The sequence below is a fragment of the Phascolarctos cinereus genome, unplaced genomic scaffold (assembly GCF_003287225.1).
Source record: "Phascolarctos cinereus isolate Bilbo 61053 unplaced genomic scaffold, phaCin_HiC Scaffold_4;HRSCAF=312, whole genome shotgun sequence".
NCBI lineage: Eukaryota > Metazoa > Chordata > Mammalia > Diprotodontia > Phascolarctidae > Phascolarctos > Phascolarctos cinereus.
Genome location: NW_027555847.1, coordinates 139094150 through 139117956, shown reverse-complemented (window position 1 = coordinate 139117956; position 23807 = coordinate 139094150). Strand labels below are relative to the sequence as shown.

Sequence of the window (23807 nt, the reverse complement as noted above, 5' to 3'; positions counted from 1 at the left end):
GGATGATATCATTGGGAATACCTCCTGGTTATTGGGCATGACATGGATGAAGAACCATCAAAGAAGACTGAGGAGTAATCAGACAGTAAGAGGAGAACCAGGAAAGAGTATTGTCACAAAAATCTAGAGAAGAGAAATGTAAGGAGAAGAGAGTGATTTGACAGTGTCAGAGACTACAGAGAGGTCAAGAAGGATGAGGACTGAGAAGATACCATTCAGTTTGGCAATTAAGAGATCATTGGCAACTTTGGAGAGGGCAGGTTCAGGAAGCCAGACTCTGCAGAGAGCTAAGAAGAGAGTAAGAGGAAAACAAGTGGAAGCATCAGTTTTAGATGACCTTCTCGAGGTGGTTAGCCATAAAGTGGAGGAAAGATTTAGGATGATAGCTAGTAGGGATGGATGGATCAAGTGAGGGTTTTTGAATTTGAAGATGGGCAAGAACAATCTTCTAAAGAAGATGTACATGCAGAGGGGTTTGCCTTGGAATGGAGAAGGTCCTTCTCATCATGTGAGAAAGGGATGAAGGAGGAGATAGTGTCAGAAGGCATCTGAGTGATATAAGGTGAAAAAAAGAGAAGAGGGAGCTCCCAGAGAACAGCTTCATTGGTTATTTTGAGGATCAAATTAAATAGTATATGTAAAGTGTTTTATAGATCTTAAATTGCTATATGTAAACATTGGTTATCCATTATATTGCTGTGTGTTGTATTATTGAGGGTTGACAGAGGAAAGGGGTACAAAATATATATATATATATATATATATATATATATATATATATATATATATATATATATATATATATATATATATATATATATATATATATATATAAAAACATAGTCCATGCCCTCAGTTCTACCTGGGGAGAAAGGTCATTTATACATGAACCAGTTCAATATTAATGCATGATAAGTACATTAAGTACCAAGAAATTGATAAATGTCAGACTAAGGCCTTGAATGCTATGCGTGAGTTTGAATGTTCAGAGAGTGTCTTGATCTGGGCCTTGAAAAATAAGTCAATTATATAGCTAGGTGGGAAATAAGAACAAAGAAACTCAAGACTTTTTTTGCCCTTTATATTTAATTCCCTCAAATTAACCCTTATACAATTATTCCATAGCCTTAAGGAAGGTTATAGTAGTGGAAGGTTAAAACAAACTCAGCATTGAAGTGCTTTTTGAAGGAAAAGTCAACTCAGGTGATACTGTGTATATAATATGTTGGAGGGGAGAGGTTAAGGGGAAGGATGCGGAAGTTGTGGGCAGTGAGGGTAGTGTCAGGATGTTGCTAATAAATTAGAAATCCAAAAATGTCATGGTGGCTTCTTAGTTGATCTCTGTTTTTCAATTTTTCTGCATTTGAGGGTAGAATTCAGAGCTGGAAGGGACCTTAGAGGGCATAGTATCTTAAATCTCAGTTTATGTAACAAATTTTTCATTTTACAGGTGAGGAAACTGAGGCCCAAGGAGATTTAAGTTACTTTTCCAAGGTTTATGTAAGTAATGAGTGTCAGCAGTAGGATTTTAGTATAGGTCTTCTGAGTGTAGAGTCAATGTTCTTTCCACTTTCCAATCTTATGATCCGATTCAGCTCCCTTATTTTACAAAAAGAAATTGAGGTAAGGGTCAGAGTGAGGAAGTGACCTTCCCAAGGTCCCACACAGGTAGTGATAAAGATGAGGCTAGAATCCATGTCTCTGGATTCCTCTTGTGGTATTTTTTTCCACAATATCATGTCATCTTTTTTAATCCATTCTATATTTTCCTGCCGAGCTGATTTTTCCTAGTACTACTTAAATTGTGACAATCTTTTGTCCAAAAGCATGTATTGAGTGATGTTTTTATTTCTTATTGAGTTATATTCAAACTCTACTTCCTCATTCTCAAGGCTCTCAATATGATAATCTGTATCCATCCTACTCATCTTTGAAAGAAAAATTCTTCACTCTGTCACAATTTATCTGGTTGGAAAGATAGAAAATCCAAGGGATGGATCTCTATCCTGTCTTTAAAAAACTAATCCTAGGGGCAAGTAGGTGACACAGTGGATAGAACTCTGGCCTTGCAGTCAGGAGGACCTGAGTTTAAATCCGACCTCAGACACTTGACACTTACTAACTGCATAACCATGGGCAAGTCACTTAAGCCTGATTGCCTCACCAAAAAAAAAAAAAAACACCCAAAAAAACAACTAATCCTTCTCATAATCCATCTCTAACTACAGTTCATAGTATTTTCCAACAAAAGATGAAAATAAAATTAAAAATACATAGTTTCAGAATTAGTAAAAATTCAGTTAGCAATTTTGAACTGAGTCTTTTTCATAGCATGGTGGTACATTGATGATTTTAGTGTAGACGAATCCAAATACAGGTTCTTTAAATGTTTTCATTAGAAAAATAATCAACAAAAATTTTCTTGACCTTTCTTGGGTAGGGAGGAATAAATAAATGTAAATACAGGGAGAAATACAGGGATATCAGAGATGGAAAGGAAAACCAAATTAATACTAGAAACATAATTCAAGAAAGTAAGAAAAACTATGAGAAGTTAGTTCAAGAACATTACTGAGCATGGTAACAAGGTAAAAGTACCCACCCAACTGGTGTCTGAGAGTTGCTTTGGCTCTTGTTCTGAGCATCCCAAGGAATATTAACATTCCTCTGGGTGCTAAATGTTGGGAGGAGGGGAGGTTGACTTTTATATAGAATTTCAAATTCATGGCCATGGCAGACTGCTTAATTTTTTAGTTTCCTTTCATTCTCAGCTTCATGAAACAAAAATTGATAAGACAGCTATGCTGCATGTTGTTAGGGGATATAAGACAATATGAGACTGTTCTTGCCCTTAGGGAGGAGGGACTTAAATTCTGACCACTTGCAAGTCAGATGTTTTGTAGGATGGTCATTATAGCCTTCTTCACTGTTTGTTTTTTTTTTTAATTTAGGTTCGCATTATTTTATTTTACTTGAGAATTCATTAGCTTGTTCTAATCTTCCTCCATTTATAACTTAATGTTCCTAGATGTAAAAATCAGTGTAACTCTTTCAAACCACAGAAAATCACCTGTCACACAACTGGCCTCCTCACTGTCTACCAACAGGTCCAGGGCATTCTTGCATCTCATAGTTTCTCATCTCTGGAATGACTCAGACCCATGAAATACTGCCTTTCCCCTCCCACCTTCCCCAGTGCCTCTGCTGTTCTTCCCCTGGGCCCTCTCTAGATTCCTTCCTGCCTCAGAGCTGTCATAGGATGTTTCACCTCTCAAGCTCTTTGGTGTATATTGTGTTTCTATTTTTTTTTTTGCATGTTTTGTCTTACTAGACCCAAAGTTCTTAGGACAGGGATAGCCTTTGCTTTGTAGCTTCCTCATTACCTAGTATGTCCCTTTGCCCATATAGGGTGCTTGTATCTTATGAATCCTGTTTAATCTCCATTTATTTGATACTTTCTCATATGTGTTACAGTTTTTGTAAACATCTCTCCCCTCTCATTAAGTTGTAAGCCCCTAAAGAAAAGGAATTTTGTTCATTCTGCTGTCCTCAGGGTGTTGTCAGTTGTTGTGTTTGTTGAAGAGTACCATGACATCAGGGGGGTGATGACATGAGTTGCAGTTGACTTTGATTTGAGTGAGGGAGGGCTGTGTAAAATCACCAGCCTCACTTCCTCTTCCAGAGCCATCTGAGTCCTGTGGCCAGATATTCATCAGGACGACTGAAGATGGCCCAGGATGCAATGAGAGACCCTAGCCCTTTTAAGCTAAGGTCTTTTCAGGTTCTCACTGTGAGTGAGGTAATACCCAATCACTGAATTGGCCTGTTTAAGAAGTGAGTCAATGGATGGCCCCTTTAATTAAAAAAAAAAAGTCAAACTGGGAGGAGAAGACCCTCAGGGTTGTTGGTCAAAAGAGAAACAGTTACTGAGAAAGGAGGGCCCAAAAAGTAACATTAAGTGGTACTTGGGCAGGGACCTATTGTCCAATTCTTGAGCTCCAGAGTGAAATGGGTTTAAGGCTTGGTCTTTGAGGAAGAAAACTAGCCAGTAAACCCCAGAGGGGAGAGAACTGAGAGGGAGAGATGATGAGCTGAGTTGCCCAACTGGAACTGGCCATCTGGGTCCCTATTCAGGTAGTTCGGACGACTCACAGGTTGTGTTTGTCCTTCGTTCTTCAAGAGGACCATGATATCAGGGAGATGATGACATGACTTGCAATTGACTTTGATTTGAGTGAGGGATGCCTGTGCAAGGTTACCAGCCTCACTTTCTCCTCCAGAGCCTTCTGGAGTGGCTCTGTTCCAGTGGCCAGATACTCATCAGGATGACTGGAGATGGCCCTGGATGCAGTGGGAGACCCTGACCCTTTTAAGCTATATCCATCACCTTGTATAGATAGTAGGCTTTTAGCAAAACATTTTAAGGTTTCTTTGAGCAATACTAAATAAGTGTTTGTTTCATGTTAGAGGGTTTTTTTTGGGGGGGGGATATAATTGCCTTAACTTACAACACATTTTGTAAAGAGGGAGACTTCGTGCTGGAACATCTGTCCATACTGTAGAGTAGAATTTGGTGTGAGGTATGGTACATATCAAACCTTGTCCAGGTAGGCTCAGTTATGAAAGATCTTGTCTACCTGTGACTTATTCCAAGCAAGGTCTAGGATGTGCCAAAAGTCTTAGCACAGTTTTAACCTTGAATAACTTAGAACTGTTAAACTAAAAACTAAAAAAACTGTTTTTGAAGGTGCTAAGTTTTAATAGCTTAGAACTGCACTGAGACTTTTGCACACTTGGTACTTAGCTGTCTGTATTGTGGCAGTCCTGCTTTTTTTTCTTTTGCAGGGTGGTGATGAGCAAGGTGTTATAAGGAAGGTAGGATCTACCTGGGGAATAAGACCATTTATTTACTCTCTTATGAACAAAGAAGGAATTATCTTTGATATTTGCATCTCTTATGTGGACTATAAGTATATCAGATGTACTTTTATTTTCATCAATGGGTATAATAAATTTCAGCCTAATCTTAAAAAAAAACCTGATATTAAAACTAGCTTAGGTTTAACCTTAAATCTCTTTGCTTTATTGTTTGGAAACTTAAGGCATTCTCTTGTTTTGGCAGTTTTTGAAAAAATAATTAATTATTAAACTGACTTTATAAGCTATATCAAGCTGTGCTTGTTGACTTTTCCGTTTCAGAAGGCCAAATACATGTTTAAGCTTACTTGAAACAGCTATTCTCTGAAGCCCAGTATGGGTACACAGAGGTTAATAGATCTGCAAACAGTATGGATGCTTTGCAGATCAGCTTGCTGGACCCAGAGCTGTGGCCATTTTTCCACAATGAAAATTCTAGCCCTGGATCTTGATGTATCAGCTTGAAAGCCAGTTTCTCTATTTGCCCTTTGACCTTCCAGGACTGACAACTCTTTAGGATATGATATGCTTATTTATTAACAGAAAAAGAATTTTTATGATGGTATAGTGCTGCTGTTTGATTTAATGAGTTTGATTTGTAACTGATTTCATTTGAATAAAACTGCTCTGAATCATTCGAGTATTGGCTTTTTTTCCTTCATTCCTTCCTTCCTTCCTTCCTTTATCTTTTTAAATTGGAAGGGAGAATTTAAGTCACTGGGCCCCTACTAGAGAAGCTGGCAAGCAGTACTTTTCTAGCAGTAAAATGACACCATGCTTCTCCTCCATTTTCTAATGAAATCTGCCCAGTGGGAAAGCAACAGAAGTTGGAAGCCTCTTTCTTTGGAATCTCTCCATGTAAAGTCTTTCTTAACCTACTTTGAGGATCTTCTCAGGTTTGTGCCTTGTGAAATTGTGTCCTTGTTTGATAACATTGTTTTTATTTATAGGAAAGCTCAGAGTCACAAAGTGGATGATCTTGGCCTTTTAGGGAGGCGGTTTAATTTTTGTTTTAGTAGAGCGCAGCAGGAATAATTGATTTTATAAGGATAGAGTTGCATAGTGCTATTTGTAGGTGCTTACTAAATTTTTGAGTTGCATTTGAAAAATATAATTTTCATCTTACTCTTAAGACTAGAATCATAGTAGTAATTTTTTGTAAAAAAATTACTTTAAAATCTGCCAGCTGTTACACTTTTATCAGGTATCTATGCAGATTTTTTTTAATCCAAAATACATTGAATGTGAATCAGCATTAATAGAAAGTTATCTTTGAGATATCTTTGATATCTTTAAGAGTGTTTTGACTACAGTTGACACTCCTTTAAAAATAACATATTTGACTCATGTCATTTGTGAATTATGGATTATTGAATGTTACAAAAAGGTAGAACTCTTAACTTTTTCAAGTTGAAATTGGGGGATGAAATTAAAACATGTTAGCTGTGATTTTGTTGTAAATACTTGGAGGTATTGAAGGTATTTGCTAAAACAAAAATTTGATTTTTAATAAATTGATAGTAAATCATATTCTAAATAGTTTTATTGACAGGTTAGGAGATTATTGTTCCACTTTTTTTCCCCTAAAAGCAAAAACTAATAAAAGTCATTGTTTTGCTATTGTGTTAGTATGAAACTTTCTACCTAAGGAACTGTCACCTGTTACTTTTACATTCTGTTTTCTGAGTGTCTCAACTTAGCAGTTTTCTCTTCCTTGTGGAATCAATGCCATATAAAATTAAAAAGAGTAATAGTAAGCAAACTTTACATTTGTCAGCATTTAATCTAAAAATCAATAATCAATCAGTGCATTTTTTTTATGTTTCTGTTCCAAGATGTAGTATTTTAAAGCACTTTTTTTAGAGTTCTCAATCTAAAATCGATATCCTAATTGTTTGAAGGTGTTGGGGGGGGCGGGGAGTTGGTTTTTTGTTTTGGTTTGGTTTTTGGTTTTTGCAAATGTTAATCACATTCAGAACAATTAAAAACTTGTTCCAGAAGTTTCAGTGACTCTAAGATAGCTTCAATGACTCTGTTCCCTTCAATTAAATGCTTTTTTTTTCCTGAAGTACTTAAAGCCCTTCATAAGCTGACTTCACCCTCTCTTTTCAGACTGAGTTCATGCTGTTCCCATATATGACATTCATCTCCTGACTTTGTGCCTTTATATAGTTGTACCATACCTGGAACGGTCTTTCCTCCTTACCCTCATCCTTGGAATGCCTAGCTGCTTTCAGGGTTCAGCTTTAGCAACCACCTCCCATTACAAGGGACATTTCCTAGTCTCCCAGTTGTTTATGTTCTCTCTCTTCCTCCTCCCCCAAAATTGCTTTGTATTTACTAATCTGTGTACATGTTGTTTCACTCCAGTAGAAGTGTAGGCTCCTTGAGAGCAGGGACCATTTTGTTTTGTTTTTATGTCCCCAGTGCCTAGCAAGTTGAATTGAATTTAGAATTAACTTGGTTTATTGCTTTCCAAAATTTATTTCTATGCTAATCCATGGTTTTTCTCCTGCATATGTACCATATGTAAAAATGATTCATCAAAAATGAAAAGCATGAGCCTTAGGTATTCTGTTGATCTATATTGTCTTAAGTAGAGATACTATTCTTATGACAATATAGAAATAATTCAGTTTGTCACACCATCTAAAGAATATTAGTAAATATTAAATCTCAGCATTATTTCTTCAACATACGTTTTGATTTAATTAAATTTTTTTTTTCATTTGGAAAATTCCCTTTAATTTGTATGGTAGAAGTACTCATCGTAACTTTAATTTTTGCATTACTGGCTCATAGCAACCTTCTAAAAAAGGTAGCACAAGGATTATCATCATCTCAGTTTTTGTGTATGAAGAAACTGAAGTTAGGTCACTTGCTTTAGAGTCTCAGCTAATGTATGTCAGAACTAGACTTAAACTGATACGCCATATACTAAGAAGCTTGTAAGTCAGGTTGCCTTACTGGAAGACTACTGTATTTGAGCCCATATACCCATGCTGGTGGGTTTGATAGTATGTCAACCAATTAAATAGATTTGCCCTATTTAAAAAGACAACACAAATGCAAGCAGGCATTTTTCAAAGGGCTTAGAGACTACTCTAAAACATACTGAGACATTACAGTAAACCTCTAATTAAATGTAAATACATTAATACAAAATAAGGAACCTTAGATTGGGTGCATTTTGCTTGCTTGGGAAATGACAGCAGCCCCCTCCCTCCCATCTCCAAAGAATAAAGTTGGGTTCATTGCTATGAAAATATTTTAAATTCTCTACTATTTTGTTGAAAGTTATTTGTCCTTAATTGTAAATTGCTTATTCATTTTAGGTGGCAGGTAAAACAGTAATTTTCTTAACTCAATATGTTACAGTGAAAAGTTACTCTTAGAATTTATTTTTCCACTAAAACTTTATAAGCCTTGCTAATAAAATCTTTGTTATTCCTAGTGACATGGAATAAATTTCTATATGGATAATACATATCATATATGGAATATATATGTGTATGTATAATTTCAAAAGTTTTATTGATACTCTTTGCTTTTCACACTAGTTATTTTCATATTTATGTGAATGTGTGTGTATGTTTCCATTCCACCCCCAAATAGAGTAGAAGTAGTTCAGCAAAATGAACCAGCACAGGTTTTGAGTCTCACTGTTAGCATATGGGACATTAAGCATCTATGGTGCTACCATCTAAAACAGTGGTTCTTAACCTTTTCACATCATGGACTCCTTTTTTTAATGCGTAAAATAAAGTACATAGTATTAAAAAGGAAAACAGTTGCTTTGAAATGCAAAATATCCCAAAAGTCTTAGTACAGTTTTAAATTATTAATCTAACTGCGCTAAGACTTTTGGGACACTTTGTACAGTTATCAAAATTTAAATTAAAAAAAAAAGTTTCTGGACCCCAGGTTGAGATCCCCACTCTAAAAAGAGAAAAAGCAAGGTCGTTGCATTTAGCTACCTTTTAGTGACATTTTCATTTATGTTATTGTGCATAGTGTTATTTGTGGTGACATGGAGTCATATTTCTTCCCTCATAATCCAGATAGTGTACATGCTAAAATGCAGAGGGGATTAACTATCTCTACCTATTGTTTTTTGGGGTTTTTTTTCTTTCAAATCAGTCTGTGTACCATAAAAATGTATTTGGCTAGCAAAGTAATTTTTTAAAAATTGTACCTGAATTTTAGTCCTTTGAAGAGGTTCTGCTGATTATTGCAAAGTTTATAGAAGCAAATTCAGATTCATCGCAAAAAAAGTTGCTTAGGAGAAAGTTGTTTCACTTGCTGATTTTGTTAGGCATTGTACTGAACTCTTTGCCCCAATTCAAAAGATGCTTTGATCATTGCAGGGAGAGAATTAAAAAAGAGAGAAAGAAGTGTGATAAATTCTGATCACTTGCTCTTCCTAAGAAAATCATAGGCCAGTCTGAGTATTAGAAACTTGTGATTGCCTGTAATCCTCTTTTTAGAGATAGTGTCCTCAAAATTCATTAAAGGTTCATGAACAAGACTATTTTGTTTTGTTTTGTTTTACTCAGTTTTAGTTGTTAGTTATCTGTCATTAGATACTGAACCAGAGATTTGTCCCAATTGTAGACACCAGAGTTGTTGAGCAATTTGAAATGCTAGAGAACAAGCAAATACTTTAACATTTTGAAAAATGTTTAGTATAATGCAGTCTTGATAAGAGGAATGGTGTATTCTGTTGTTTGCCAAATAAATTGTTATCCTAAGAGGAAAGCAAACTAGCTATACAAACTAGGCTAGCATACTAGAAATGTAGAAGGCAGATCTAAGAGATAAAGGGGGAAAAACATTAGGATTTGGATATTGAAAATAGAGGTCAAAAAGGCCTTCCAAAGTTTAAGCTCTGGATGACTGGAGCAATTGTGGTAACACTGATATAGATAGGTAAATTCAGAGAGGTTCAATTGGGGTGCATACTGGGAATGATGGCAGGGGGAGGGACTTGAGGGGAAGAAGGGGGTTGTACTTGTTAGACTAGTGGTAAAAATTTTCAAATAAGCCTAGAAGTGATAGCTCTGGGAGAAGGAGGTTGTGTAGTAGGAGCACTAAATTTTGAGTTGAAGACTCTTGAGATTCAACCCAACTTACTCCTTAGATGTCCTTGGGCAAGAGAAGTGACTCTTTGGGTTTTAGTATCCCAAACTGTAAAATGAGCAACCTAGGTCATCATCACATAGCTTATTTCTTAGGGATGGTTGCACCTAAGCCCTTTGACCCTTTTCCTTCTTGATCTGTTCATCCTTTATTCTGCACTTGCCCTTATGAGACATCTTCCTCTTTATTCTCTCCTCTTGCTAAGGGGTTCTCTCATTTTTTCTGTTCAAATATTTTGCCTATTCATTATACTTCCTTTAAAAGGTTCTCCCACTCAGGGATTCCTGGGTGAACATAGTCCTCTCCTGCTTTGAAACCTAGTGTCCCATTAGGCCTTATAGATCTCATACCTGTATTATATAATAGCAGCTTCAGCCACCTCCCTTCCTTTATCCTAAACTTGATCCTTTCTTCTTAATTTATATTGCATACCACTTAAATACTACTTACATTATTTCATATTTCACCTACCTGTGATTAGCTACTGTTTGTATTAAAGTCTGAATTCCAGCCTAGATATCGAGGCCCTCTGTAATCTGGCCCCAGTTGCTTGTTTAGCCTAATTTCCTTGTCCTCCCCAGTGTAAAGTTTTCTCTAGTTTAAACCATTCTCTCCCAAACAAGCGATTCTCACTCCTTCATATAGGCCACTTGGTAGAAAGTAGGAATCTGAAGATCAGACTTATCCCTGGCTCTGCTTCAAGTTCACCTTGACAAGTTGCTGAGTCCCTAAGGTCCATTATAGTTCTAAAATTCTAGGATGTAATGGCTTCTGATCTTTGCTCTTACTCTTGCTGCCCTACTCCCAATCTCTACTTAAACTTGGAATATTTTTAACCATCCTTTTCCATGACCCAAGTCAAGTCAGCTTCCTCTAAGAAGCTTAAACCCACACTGATTTTTCTTGTCTTGGAACACTATTGCACTTAGCCCACAAGGGTTCTTAGCTTTTTTATGTCTTTGGCCTCTTTGGCAGTCTGGTGGACCTCCCTTCTCAGAATGTTTTAAAATACATAGGATTATGAAGGAAATCACTTATACTGAAATACGGTTGTCAGAATATTCAAAACAAGTATGCAGACCTCGGATTAGCACCCCTGATTGGTAGGCTCTGCAACTCTTTTTAGCACTTTGCTTGTATTGACTTGTTCTTACCAGTGCCATAGGTTAAGTGCCTGCTCTAGGCTGCAGTGTCTGCTCAGTGTATTGGGGTGTGGGGAGCCCCAACAGAAATGCATGGATAATCTGTCTCCCTTATAAATATGTAAGCTCCTAGTAAACAGAGATTGGGGGGGGCAATATATGTATGTATGTATACAAAATAAATGTAAAGAACATAAATACAAAAATGATAAGGACTTCATAGAGCGGATCTCTGAGGTTATTTCATCCAATCCTCTCATTTTGCAGATGAGTAAATTGAAGCCCAGGGAGGTGAAATGACCAGACTGAGTTAGCACTGCTTTTACATCATAAACACCTGGTTGGTTTATCTTAAAAGATCAAAGAAGAAATAAAATAATCAAAATTGTTTTTCAGGCCCTATTATTAGTTGTGATTTCAAAAAGATGGCTTAGCACAATGAAAGAACTAATCTATCACTTAACTGCAATTGCCTCACCAAAAAAAAAAAAAAAAAGAACGAACTAACCAAGGAGTCAGGAAACTAGTTATCCAGGCACCACGTGGCCTTTTCCCCAGGCCCACTTCCCACATTCCCCATGCCTGAAGTGCTCTTCCACCTGATCTCTACCTCTGGGGTCCCTGCATCCTTCACTGATCCCCCATAGTGAGACATGCAATCCACTCCCCAATTACTTCACCTAGTTTGCCTCCTCCTCTGTTTACTTATCTGGGAATACTTTGTATCCATAATGTTTAGCACAATGCCTGACACAGTAAGCACTCAATTATTGCTTGTTGATCTGTTAGTTGAATTGAACTGGGACCTAATTTTAGCCTTGTCACTAAATTGTTGGTGAAGCCCAAGGCAAATCATCCTTACCTTTCTCTGGGCCTTGATTATCTCCATCTCTAAATTGAGGTTTAATTGGACTAAGGTTCCTTCCAGTTCTACTTTCTATAACTTTGGCTCCAAATATGAATCAGTGGTGATTTAATCAGATGCTGAATTAATTTACTTCTTCACTATGAAGACAGAGATTTGCTACGTAAAGGAATAGTAATAAATTTGAATATCTACCTAGGAAAACATTACAAAATACTTTAAAACTATGTATTTACGTGTTAGAGTAAAAACCTTTTATCCAGACCTTTTTTTTCTGACAGTGACTTAGAATGTTGTATTGAGTCTCTGAAGTAGGAGAAATTTAAATATGAGGTTCTTAATAATCACCATCATAATAATATTAGTAATGTTGTACTGAGAAATCAGCGAGTGAAACCCAGATGTAATTTAAGATGTGGATTTATTAGCGCGTGGCTGCAAGGGGTATGCACATCCAAATCAAGCAGCCACCATCAGGGGTCGAGCTAGGGTTTATATAGAAAAGAGCATGGGAAAGAAATGCAAGGAACTCTGATGAGGTAATCCAAAGATGCAGGTGTCTTTGGGGGCTATGGATGGGAAAGTACAGGGAGTATACAGGACAGGGAGAGGGATGGACCTTTGAAGTCTGGCAAGAGGAAGAGTTCTTGGGCTGGTCAAGGACACCCCTCTCCCTCTGTCTTGATGAGAGAATGCTGTGCAACAAGGCAAAGCTTTCTCACAACACAGGAACTTACTGAGGAATTGGGAGGCTTCCAGAGACATGATCTGAGGGCTGGGGCCTGAGCAGCCCAGCTCTGTGTAACTGTACCAGGGAGAGAGATAAGGGTCATGCTGAGGCCCATGCATGAATAACTGCTAGGCACAGTGTCCTTGAGCTGGGGAATGGTTGGTAGAGACAGTGTTTCTGAGACTAGGGAGAAATTGGGGCACAAGTACAAGCACAAGCACCCGAGCACCCCATTATTATGGGTCAGAGATCACACAAACCAGACTAGGTGTCCTGGTCTCTGGTATAAACATAATTATCTAAAGCAATTATATCGCAAGCTTTCTTATCCATTTGTGTTTGAGGTATGGGCTGTGCTGAGCTATGCAAGAGTACATTTCAGTATTGTTTAGATTTAGGAGGAAAGAGGTCTGGGGCGAGATTAAGCACCAACTTTTGCTTTCCATGGCTTGAAGGGCCCTACTACCTAAATGGCAAAATAGTGTTCTGCATTACAGTAATTCATATTTTATATAGGCCTTTTCAGTTTTGCAAAGGATCTTCCTTCACAAAGTCCTGTGAGGTAGTAGAATAATTAGCTTTATATTTATTTTATGGATGAAAAAACTGAGACTTAGAGATCTGAACTGATTTCATTGTATGGTCACAAGCTAATAACTGTCAGAATTCTAGAGCCACCCCCGCCCCCAAAAAAATATTAGAGGCTGCTGGTGGTACAGTGGACAGAGTGCTGGGCCTGGAGCCAGGAAGGCCTGAGTTTGAATGTAGCCACAGACACTTCCTAGCTGTGTGACCTAGGCAAAAATCACTTCACCTGTGTTTGCCTTAGTTTCCTTAACTGTTTGAAGATAATAGCACTCTCAGGGTTGTTGTGAGGATTAAATAAAATAATATGTGTAAAGCACGTAGCACATTGCCTGGCACATAGCAGGTGCTATATAAATGCTTATTCCCTTTTATTCCCTTCCCTTCCCCCTGGGATTTGAATCCAGGCCCTCTAGTTGCATATCCAGTGCTTTTCACACTATTACTAGGCTGCCACTGGATGTAACCCTCGGGATCATAAATAATCTAATCCAATCCCCTTGTTTTACAGATGAGGAGACTAATGCCTGGGAAGTGAAAGGCCTTGTTCATGGTCAAATAGGCAGTAAGTGAGTGATAGAAGCAAAATTTAAATCCAGGTCTTCTGATGCTTTACACAGTACCATTTTTCTCATATTCACACACACACACACACACACACACACACACACACACGGGGAAATATAGATATAAACACATATATTACAATATAGTATTAGTTACCCTAGCAGTGTGAGGTTCATTTGTCCTTGATTAGCATTGTTGCTTAGTACAGTAGAAACAACATGTGAGTGGGAGTTAGAAAATATAACTTTGAATCTCTGCTTCCCCACCAGCTAGCTGTTTGATGTTAGATGAACCACTTAACCTCTTCATGTGGGTTGTGTGATCTCTATGATCCTTTTCAGCTCTAATGCCATATAAATAGAGAAACGGGGCTTTATCTCTGTGGATCCTAAAACATTACATGACAGGTAAAAAACAAATGTTTACTATTTATTTCTGAGAAATGTAGCAGAAATAAATATTTAAGTGATCTTTTTTGTTAACTCTAGCAACAAATACAAACTCCTGTTTGGCATTAAAACATTTTATAGCCTGTTTCTTTTACAGCCCTATTATACATTATTCTCCTTCACAGACTGTGTGATTCAGATATATTTTTCCTACATGACTGTTTTTTCTACATATCTCTTCATTTCCTGTCTCCATGACTTTGCTTTGGATGTGACCCCTGCTTGGAATAATGTCTCTCATCCTTAGTTTCTGATACTCTCTCGTTACCTTCAAGGCAATTTGAAGCACCTTCTGCATGACGCCTTTGCTGATCTTCCCAGTCACTTAGCCTTTATTTTGTGTATGTTTTGAATATACCTAAATGGTTACATGTCCTCTCCCTTGAAGACAGGGCCTCTTTTTTTTTTGTCTTTGTTTCTCCAGTGCCTAACACAGAGTAGGATAATAGCGATGGGCATTTATATGATGCTTTAAAGTTTACAAACTGCTTTACATATGTTATCTCATTAGATCCTCACAACAACCCCATGAGGTGAATGCTATTATTATCCCTATTCTACAGATAAGGAGACTGTTGCTGAGAAAGATTAAGGATAGATACTGTGCAAGTGTTCAGATATGTGAACAAGGAGATTGTGTGAGCAAAATCATAAGAATAGCACCCAGCAAAACAATTTCCAAGGAAAAGCAATCAAAAAAGAACAAGTCAAACCCCAGAACCACCCAAGAGAAAGACATAAAGCATGGTTTCATGCTTTCAGATGGTTGTATATGCAGCCATGCCATTTTGTTATTTATCAGTTGATTAAAAGGAACTGAAAACTGCATATTAATTTCAATAAAATTATCATCAGTATCGTCCATGAGATCTATTGCTATTTAATTTTTGTCTTACGTAATTGTAGTAAGGATGTGTTGTTTTTCCCTCTTTTATAAAGGAATGATTTCATATGTTTATCCATATTTCTTTGTATTTTTCCTTATGGCACATTAATATTTTATTATATATGCTATTAATTTGTGAATCTGTTCTCCAATATTTGGACACATAATTTGTTCCCAGTTGATTGTTGTTACAAATAGTGCTATGTCTACTTTTGTACAGCTAAGTTTATTCTTACTCATAGTGTAAAATCCTAAAAATGAGATTGCTAGACCAGCAGGTGTAGATTTGTTGGTAGCTTTTATCGTCTATTCCATACGTGAGTACTTAACTTTATATATGGTGTCCTGTGGGTATTGTCTCTAGCTGTGCAAATCAGACTATCCATGCTTTCTTGTCTTGGGTGATCATTATCCACGTCCTGCCATAAAACTTGAACAGGAAGTCTACTTTCCTTATGTAAAATAAACAGTGCCACCAGCACCAGGGTGGCATACCTGTTTTCTGACATTCAGGCTAAAACTTGTTGTCTTTCTCCATCTTTGCCTATTTGGGTGTAGGAAGGAGGGTGTATCATAGAGTTGGTTTAATTTGCATTTCTTTGATTATCAGTGCTTTTAAGCATCTTTCAGTTGGTTGTTGATTCTATACTTTAGCAGTATTTTTCCCCCATAAAACAGTTTTAACTTTCCCCTTACTTTTATTTTAAGTGGTTATTCAACAGGTGGAACAAACAAGCAAGGATAAAACAATTTGAAATGAGCTTTAAAAAATTGCAAATGCTTGTGGATATTTTCAGAAGCACTAGGCACTGATTCACTGTAGTTTTAGTCTTGCTAGGTCCTGTAATCACATGATCATGTAATTAATTGAAGTTCGTTTTCCAGCACTTGAAGGAAGCAAGAGTTTCAGCTCCTCTACCCCACTTTGTGAACAGGTCATCAATAGTAACATGATTTGACTACTGGTTCTTACCTTGATAAATGAGATATTTCACTCATTAATGTTTATGCTCCTGCCCATTTGTAGCATATTTTATGTTTCCAGAAGATTTACTTTTCACAGATTTTATTTTTGTTAGGATATTTCTTGCAGTAGTTGTGTGCTTTACTGGCTAACCTTATATATTTTCCTTCTTTTTGTCGGTATTAGTACCAGAACAGATAAAGCCCAGTGTAAGCCAGCCTCAGCCTGCCAACTCTACTAGCGGCACTTCCTCAGCAACCAGCACTCAGAATAATGCCAAGCGGGCCACAGCCAACAGTCAGCAGCAACAGCAGCAGGCCTTGCCTCGTTACTCTCGTGGTGAAGTACCACCACGATTTCGGCACCAGGAACATAAACAGCTTCTAAAGAGAGGTCATCAGTTGCCTACTATAGCAACAAACCTGGGACCTGCTTCTAAAGTATTAAATACCCAGTCAGGAGGCAGTAGTATAACAAGTAAACAGCCAGTGACTAATGGAGAGATACAGAACAAAAAAAAACAACCAGGTAAGAAAAGGTATTTCTTCTGTCGATAAAAATCACTGAATTTAGCATGAATCAATATCAACTGAAGTTTTTACCACTCATAAATGAACAAATTAAATATTTGATAATCATTAGTTCTAATGCCCATATAGTCATTTGTATCTTAGCAATTAATCAGTTCTAAAACTTTATCCCTTATAATAAAATATTTTTATTTAATAATACTTGAATATTGATTAATTATGTTAGCATTTATTAAAAACTTGGTATAGGAATATAAAAGGTATGTCTAGATAGCTGTATGTATGCAGAATCTTGAAGAGCATTTACCAGAAATTTGCCCACTAAAATTTTCACCAGCCAAACTCGTGATCTGATTTTTAAGTGACTTAATACCCCTAAGTCCTTTTTCCTACCACCTTTCTCTCTCTTCTTCAGAAACTACTCTTAATGAATTATACTGTTTCTTTTCATATAAGCGGGTAAATAGGGATTAGCACAGGCTATGTTCAAGAGAAATAAGTATATCCTGTTATTTGCCCCAAATTGACTTTTTTCTGACTCCATAAGATTATCTATCTACATGTCAAAAAGACTGAAAAAGGGAACAAAAAATACTTTTATGAATTTGTCTTTAAAGCCAAACTAAATTTATTAGCAAAATAAAAATGCCCTTTACAAGCAAGTTAGTAACTTCAGTATTATCAAGAGAGGAGGTGATGTTTGAGGTTAAAATGGGAGGTTGGAGTATACAGTGGTAGATACAGATTATCTGTATCCATAATTGTATGCTCAGAATCAAACCACCAAATATCTAGGGCATTTAGAGTAGAAATATTACTAATTGGAATCAAACTTGCCTTAGTTTTAGTCTTTACTTTCAGTAAAAAAAAAAAAAACCTTGGCTTTTTAAAAATTCAGCACTCTTGTTCCTTCCCTCCTTAGCTCCTACAAAAGATTCTATTCTAACAGTAGTACTGATAACTGTCTGATATACACAAAACACATTTTAGATACTGAAGAATGTAAAATGAAATGAGGCATGGTCCCTGCCTTCATGGAGCTTGCAGGCTAAATGGAAACAAGTAAGCAGTTAAAAATATCCAGGAGCCAAGGCTGATTTAACTGAAAGAAAAAAGTTCCTTCCTGGTAAACATATGACCATTGGCTGTAGTATTTTCATCAAGATGCTTTGTAATTGGCCACCCCCACAGCAAAATACAGTATTATCCTTATATAGACCTTAGGAACATGTGCTTAAGAATATCCATGTGGAAGACATTCATTACCCCAGCTCCTGTCATAATTATGGAGAGGTCCCTAAAGGTTACATAGTCCAACTCTCTTATTTTGAAATAGTGTAACTAAGATCTCACATTGGGAAAGCAACTCTTCTGGTACCAGGAAATCCTTCCATTGTACAGTGGCCCATTTGAACACATTCTTGCCCACATATGAAACTTCCCTTCCACTCAAGTAGTTGAGAGAGATTGTTCCCACATATATGGAACACAGGACAATGCAGAATATGGCACAGGACTAGGAGAACAGTGACAATTTACACAAGGGCACAGATGGTCTATTTAGTTCTTACTTTTCATTTTCTGTAGATGATAGCAGAAATAGAATAAAATCATCTAATATTTAATGAGTGACTATACAAGGAACTGTACCAGGACCTGCTGGTGAGAGAGGTAATAAGTTTAATAGATGACTGTCATTGGTCCCACAGCTAACAAAGCTCTACACATAGTTAAGCCCCTGATTATACCACCTTTGTCTCTGTCATTGATTAACAAAATAAGAAATAGATCATTTAAACAACTCAACCTAAGAAAAAAAATTTAGCTATGCATAAGTTAATTACCAAAGAATCAAACTCCAGTACCAGGTGGATTTATAAGCAAATTCCATCAAACCTCCAAAGAGCAATTCCAATATGTTTTTGAGTTTGTCTTCTATTCCTGTCACATGTTAATAGGAGGAGAGACTAGTGATTGGGCAAAATAGGTTAGACAATTTGCTGCTGCTTAGATAGAAGTCAGGCTTGCACATTGGGGAGGTAAAGCGTGAGGATTGGCAAATATGGCCCTTGCAAGGCCTACTTGAAATCTTGCACAATATATGATTCTCTAGGAACCCTTAGCTCTAGAACTTCTCGCTACTTGACTTGACATATTATCTCTTAACTGTAGTGAGCAAAGGAATTGTCGTTTTGTAAATAGCATGAGGAAATAATTCTCTAGGAGTGACTGAAAATGGTTCAGATATTATAGATGGATATATTGGTAAAAATTTAAGAGATATTAACAAACATATTTTTACTGCCTGCACAAATCATTGTTGTGATCAACATTGGATTTTGTATATTTCAAAGCTTTATAGATATGAAAAAGTGGTATTAGCTACATGATTCAGAACTTAATGGTCTGATCCTAATCGTATAGCTGTACTTGGGGAAATAATCATTTTCCCCCAGAGATGAAATCATTTTGATATTTAATAAAATAGCCAAAAGTTGGGGCAGCTAGGTGGTGCAGTGGATAGAGCACCGACCCTGGAGTCAGGAGGACATGAGTTCAGATCTGGCCTCAGACACATAATACTTCCTAGCTGTGTGACTCTGGGCAAGTCACTTAACCCCAACTACCTGACTAAAAAAAAAAATAGCCAAAAGTAGCTTGATGCTGATGCTTCCCTTTCCTGAAATTACAAGGATTATCTTAGCTCCTCATCATTATGTGGAGGTAGAATCTTAATGAGTGTTCCAGCAGTGGATCACCTCTTGACAACTTCTGCCAGGCTGGAAGAGCCCTAACAACAGACTTTATGTCGTTTGTCCAAGAATCAAACCAAGCTCCAAGAGTCTCATCACCACAGTCTCAGTAAACAGGAGATGATTGGTTTTTGGCCACAGCAATGTGCAAAGGCTAACTACTAAATGATGGAGGGGTTGGGAGTTATATCATTGGAGTGGGTACCTGTTACACCAAGGAAATCAGAGGTCCTTGAAGTATTGAAGTGTAAGTATAGATTTTTTATTTCACCGTCTTTTTCAGGAGTTTGGAATTCTTGGGGTCAGGAGTTGAAACTTTCTTCAGAAAACTAAACATCAGTAAAATCTTGTTGCCTGTAACTGCCTATCTCCAGGAGAAGAAGGTGAACATACTACCTTCCCAATACCTGTTTCTGAGTAGTACATACTTTCAGTTTATAATATAAACAAGAAGTTGGAGTTGTCATGCTGATCGTGTCCTTTTGGGTATTTATTTTTACCAGAAAGGTGGCAGTGGCACTGAATTGTATCAAGCACTTTAAAAAATGCCTAGCCCTAGCCTGAAATCTCCTAAAACATCAACATACTAGACATTTTAAATTTTAAGTTCTGGTTTCTGAATTGATTTAGGTACTTTTATTTTAAACAGTTTTGTAAAATGTTTTCATTTTCTATTATAAATATAGCCATAGATAAAAACAAATAGTCAAATATATGAAATAAGAAATAAAATTGTACATAAATCTGTAACATTTAACAAAGTTTTTACCAAAGAAATTTACAAGCAACAAAAATGCTTTTGCTCAGTGTCTTTTTAAAAGTCTGTTTCTACTATTAGTTTTTTCTTTTTAAAATATAGTTCTAGTCAGTGTACTAAATATGTTTTCGTAGAAGTTATGGGCTATTATAAAATAATTGTTATTTCATGAAATAGCTGCTTTTTTAATTATTATTTTAGAAAGACCATGTGAGAAACCTTTTTTCATACAAATGATCATTTATATAGGACCAGCTTCATAAATATACTGCCTACCAGTTCCTATACAGTACAGGAACAAAAGTAGTTTTCCATTTGAGTATGTGAAGGAACAAAATCCTTCTAATGAAAAAAGTGAAGTGTAGTAGATTTAGGTTGATAAGACTTAAGACTTACCTGATGTTTAGACAGCATCAGGAAGAATGGATTCTTAGAGTAATTCCTATATTCCTAGACATGGAAAAAAGGTATACTATTCCAAAATACAATTCCCTTAAATGTGTTCATGACAATAATCTGGTGCCAAAAAAAAAGAGACTACAGTGTGTCAGCATAAATGAGCATAGCTTTCCTTCTTGAATTCATCCTTAAAAGTTTAGGTTTTCTTAGTAGCCATTTTGTTTCTGGCTGATTGTTAAATTTGTCCAAACCCTTTCTGAAGCTTTTCGTGTACTCTGCATATTCTGTAAAGAGATCCAGAAGTTTTTTTACCCCATTGCATGAAGCAATACTTTCTTTTCCATGACTAAAGAATTTATGAAAACTTTATTCTCAGGGTTCACTATGAAGAACAAAAAAGGTAATAGATATGGAAACTTTTTAAAAGTGCTATACAAATGTAACCTCTTATTCTAAGCATTTAATTCCCTCGAGTTTCATAGAGTACTTTAGTATCTCAAGATTTGATTAACAAGTCATGTTCCTCATTCACTGACTATTTCATAGATTTTAGTCATGTCTTTCACCTTGTATCTTTTAGACTAAAGGATCCTTATTTTTTTTTAAATCTGTCTAGATACTGCAATTCCCTAAGCCTCATCCTTCAGTCATTTTAGTTATTCTTTTAGTACCACATGGGTACTGTTACATCACCATTTTTATATGAATAAAATATTTTCTTTTTAATACATTTTTTACTGCCTAACAGTTTGTTGTATTTTTTATCTGCATGTTTAGAAAAGATGAATACATTTTATGTTAGAAAGATCACTGGACTTGGAATCTGAAGTCCTCTGTTCAGTCCAGCATTCATCATTTACTAATCATGTTGCTGCATAAAGGTCACTTAAGCCCTCTGACCTTCAATTTTCTCCACTTTGTAAAATGAAGCAAATTATTTGCAGCGGGTAATCCCAAAACAAACTGCCTATTTCCTAATAATAGCCCAGTTTATAATAACTCCTGGACTATGGCATGTATTTCAGAAACTTTAATTTGTTTAAATTGTTAAAATTCACCTGCCACTTTTTGGCCCACTTTGTATAGACAGTGAGATACAGTAGAAATCGTGCTGTAGCTTGAATTGGGCTAGTTTTGAATTCCCTCTGGGCCACCGCCCTCTGTGACTTTGGACAGGTCATTCAGTTTCTCTGGGCTTTATTTTTCTCACCTATAATTTGAAGGGGTTGGACTACATGACATCTAGAATCTATTCAACTCCTTAATTCCTTCTTATGAGTTGTAAGCTTTCATTTGTAGCCTGTTCCCATGTGAAAGCCTGGAAAAGTTTAATATTATCTTAGAGCTAGTAGATTTCAATGTGTGCTCCCTTTCTCCATATAACTTATAAATATTTTAAATAAAATTAGTCTTTGCATTAGTCCTTATGTAACCTTGCATTTTGTATTTCTCCTCAAAAAAAGAAAAGTGCCTGTTTACCCATTGTATCCTATATCCAGACAATTTCCTTATCGGTGAAAAAATTAAGTCCTAGACCCTCTTATGGCATTATGATTCAGTTTTTTTAATAGCTTTTTAAAAAAAATTTTGTCTAAGCATTTTTGAAAGTCTTTGAGTAAATTATACGTGTCAGTTCCTCTGCTGTACCCATCTTTTATCCTATCAACAAACCACAATAAATCAGGCATAATTTCCCCAACAACTATGTTTCCTTTCCCCAGTAGGTTATTTTTGTCAGTATATTCAGTGATGATATCTTTGAATGGAGATTACAGCAATTTCACCATAAACACAACTCTAACTTCCATTGTCCCCGTTAGAATCATGTAAATAGAATTTATATGAGCAACACCTCCCATATGTAAACTTTCGGTCCCTCTGGCACAGTGATAATTTCACGTTTTAGCCAGTGGTTTCCTTATTTTATTCCTTGAGTTCATTTAAAATCATCAAACAAGAGCCCCTTGATCCTAGTTTTTTAACCTATTTTTGACAATTTGATTAAGAAGATATTGTACTTGGACCACAAATAGGTAACAGGTCAAAATCCTGAATATCTGTTAATTTTGCCCCTTTTAGCTTACATAAAGATTATTGCTATACATAGAATTATATAATTTTATATCTAAAATTTTATTTTAAAAATAAGTTTTGTTGATACTTTTTTTCTATATTAGCCATTCCTAGATATCTTCTCATACCTACTCCCGAATTTGAATCCTCCCTTGCAAAAAAGAAAACTAGCAAGGTTTTCAAAAAAAGAAAATAGTCCAATAGCCTTACCCTTCTCTGCATAGGAGAGCAAACTATATTTTGTCATCTGTTCTGCAGGACAATTATTGGTTTTATACTTACTCAGGGTTTGACATCTAGTGAGATTTACCTTGTAGTCATTAAAATCAGATTTTTAAAATTTGAAAGACTGTTAGAGGTCACTTAATCCAACTATAACCTCCTATCCCATTTTAAAGATAGAGATGGGTAATTGAATTAAATGTCCTTTAGTATAAGTTAATGTGACTGGTATTGGTGACTCAGCTAGGTAGTGTTGGTCCAGGATGAGAACCAAGGCCTCAAAACACTTTGAACCAAAATAGTCCGATACCAGCCACACTGTTAAAAAAAAAGGTGAAGCCTCAAATAGGCTTTGTGCTGAATAGTTGGTTTGCGTTTTTTTTCCCCCTGCTTGTCATGAAAAACCTATGCCCTTATTCTATATGAATTTGATTTTGTAGCATCATTGACAAACTGTCTCTGGAGCAAAGGACCATTAATTTAATTTTACTTTTTGGCCCTACAGTTCATAAGGAATATACACAAATGGTGAAATGCGAAAAAGTTCAATGGTTGGTATAATTTTTTAACTAAAAAAATTAGCTTATGGCTATCATTTTGTTTTGTGGAATTATATATATGGAAATGCAAGTCATTGAGTAAAATTAATCCCCAAAGCTTTGCAAATAGAATTATGGCATTTTATAGCCAAATAATCACGTATTCTTAATGTCCTCATGGTAAAGATGAAAAAAGTTAAGTTCTTAACAAATTGTGACATACCCAAAAGTATGATAAGGTTTTTTATGCCTTGAAATGTGTTTTAAGATGAGTTTATTAAAAATATATA

General features: G+C 36.2%; 1 protein-coding gene across 1 annotated transcript in view; it reads left to right on the top strand.

The window, feature by feature from the left end:
- TNRC6A (trinucleotide repeat containing adaptor 6A) overlaps positions 1-23807 on the top strand; it is a 128071-nt gene that overhangs the window by 54216 nt on the left and 50048 nt on the right. Inside the window, 1 exon segment of the mRNA XM_078152649.1 lies at positions 16431-16772. Coding sequence (XP_078008775.1) covers positions 16431-16772 — 342 coding nt within the window.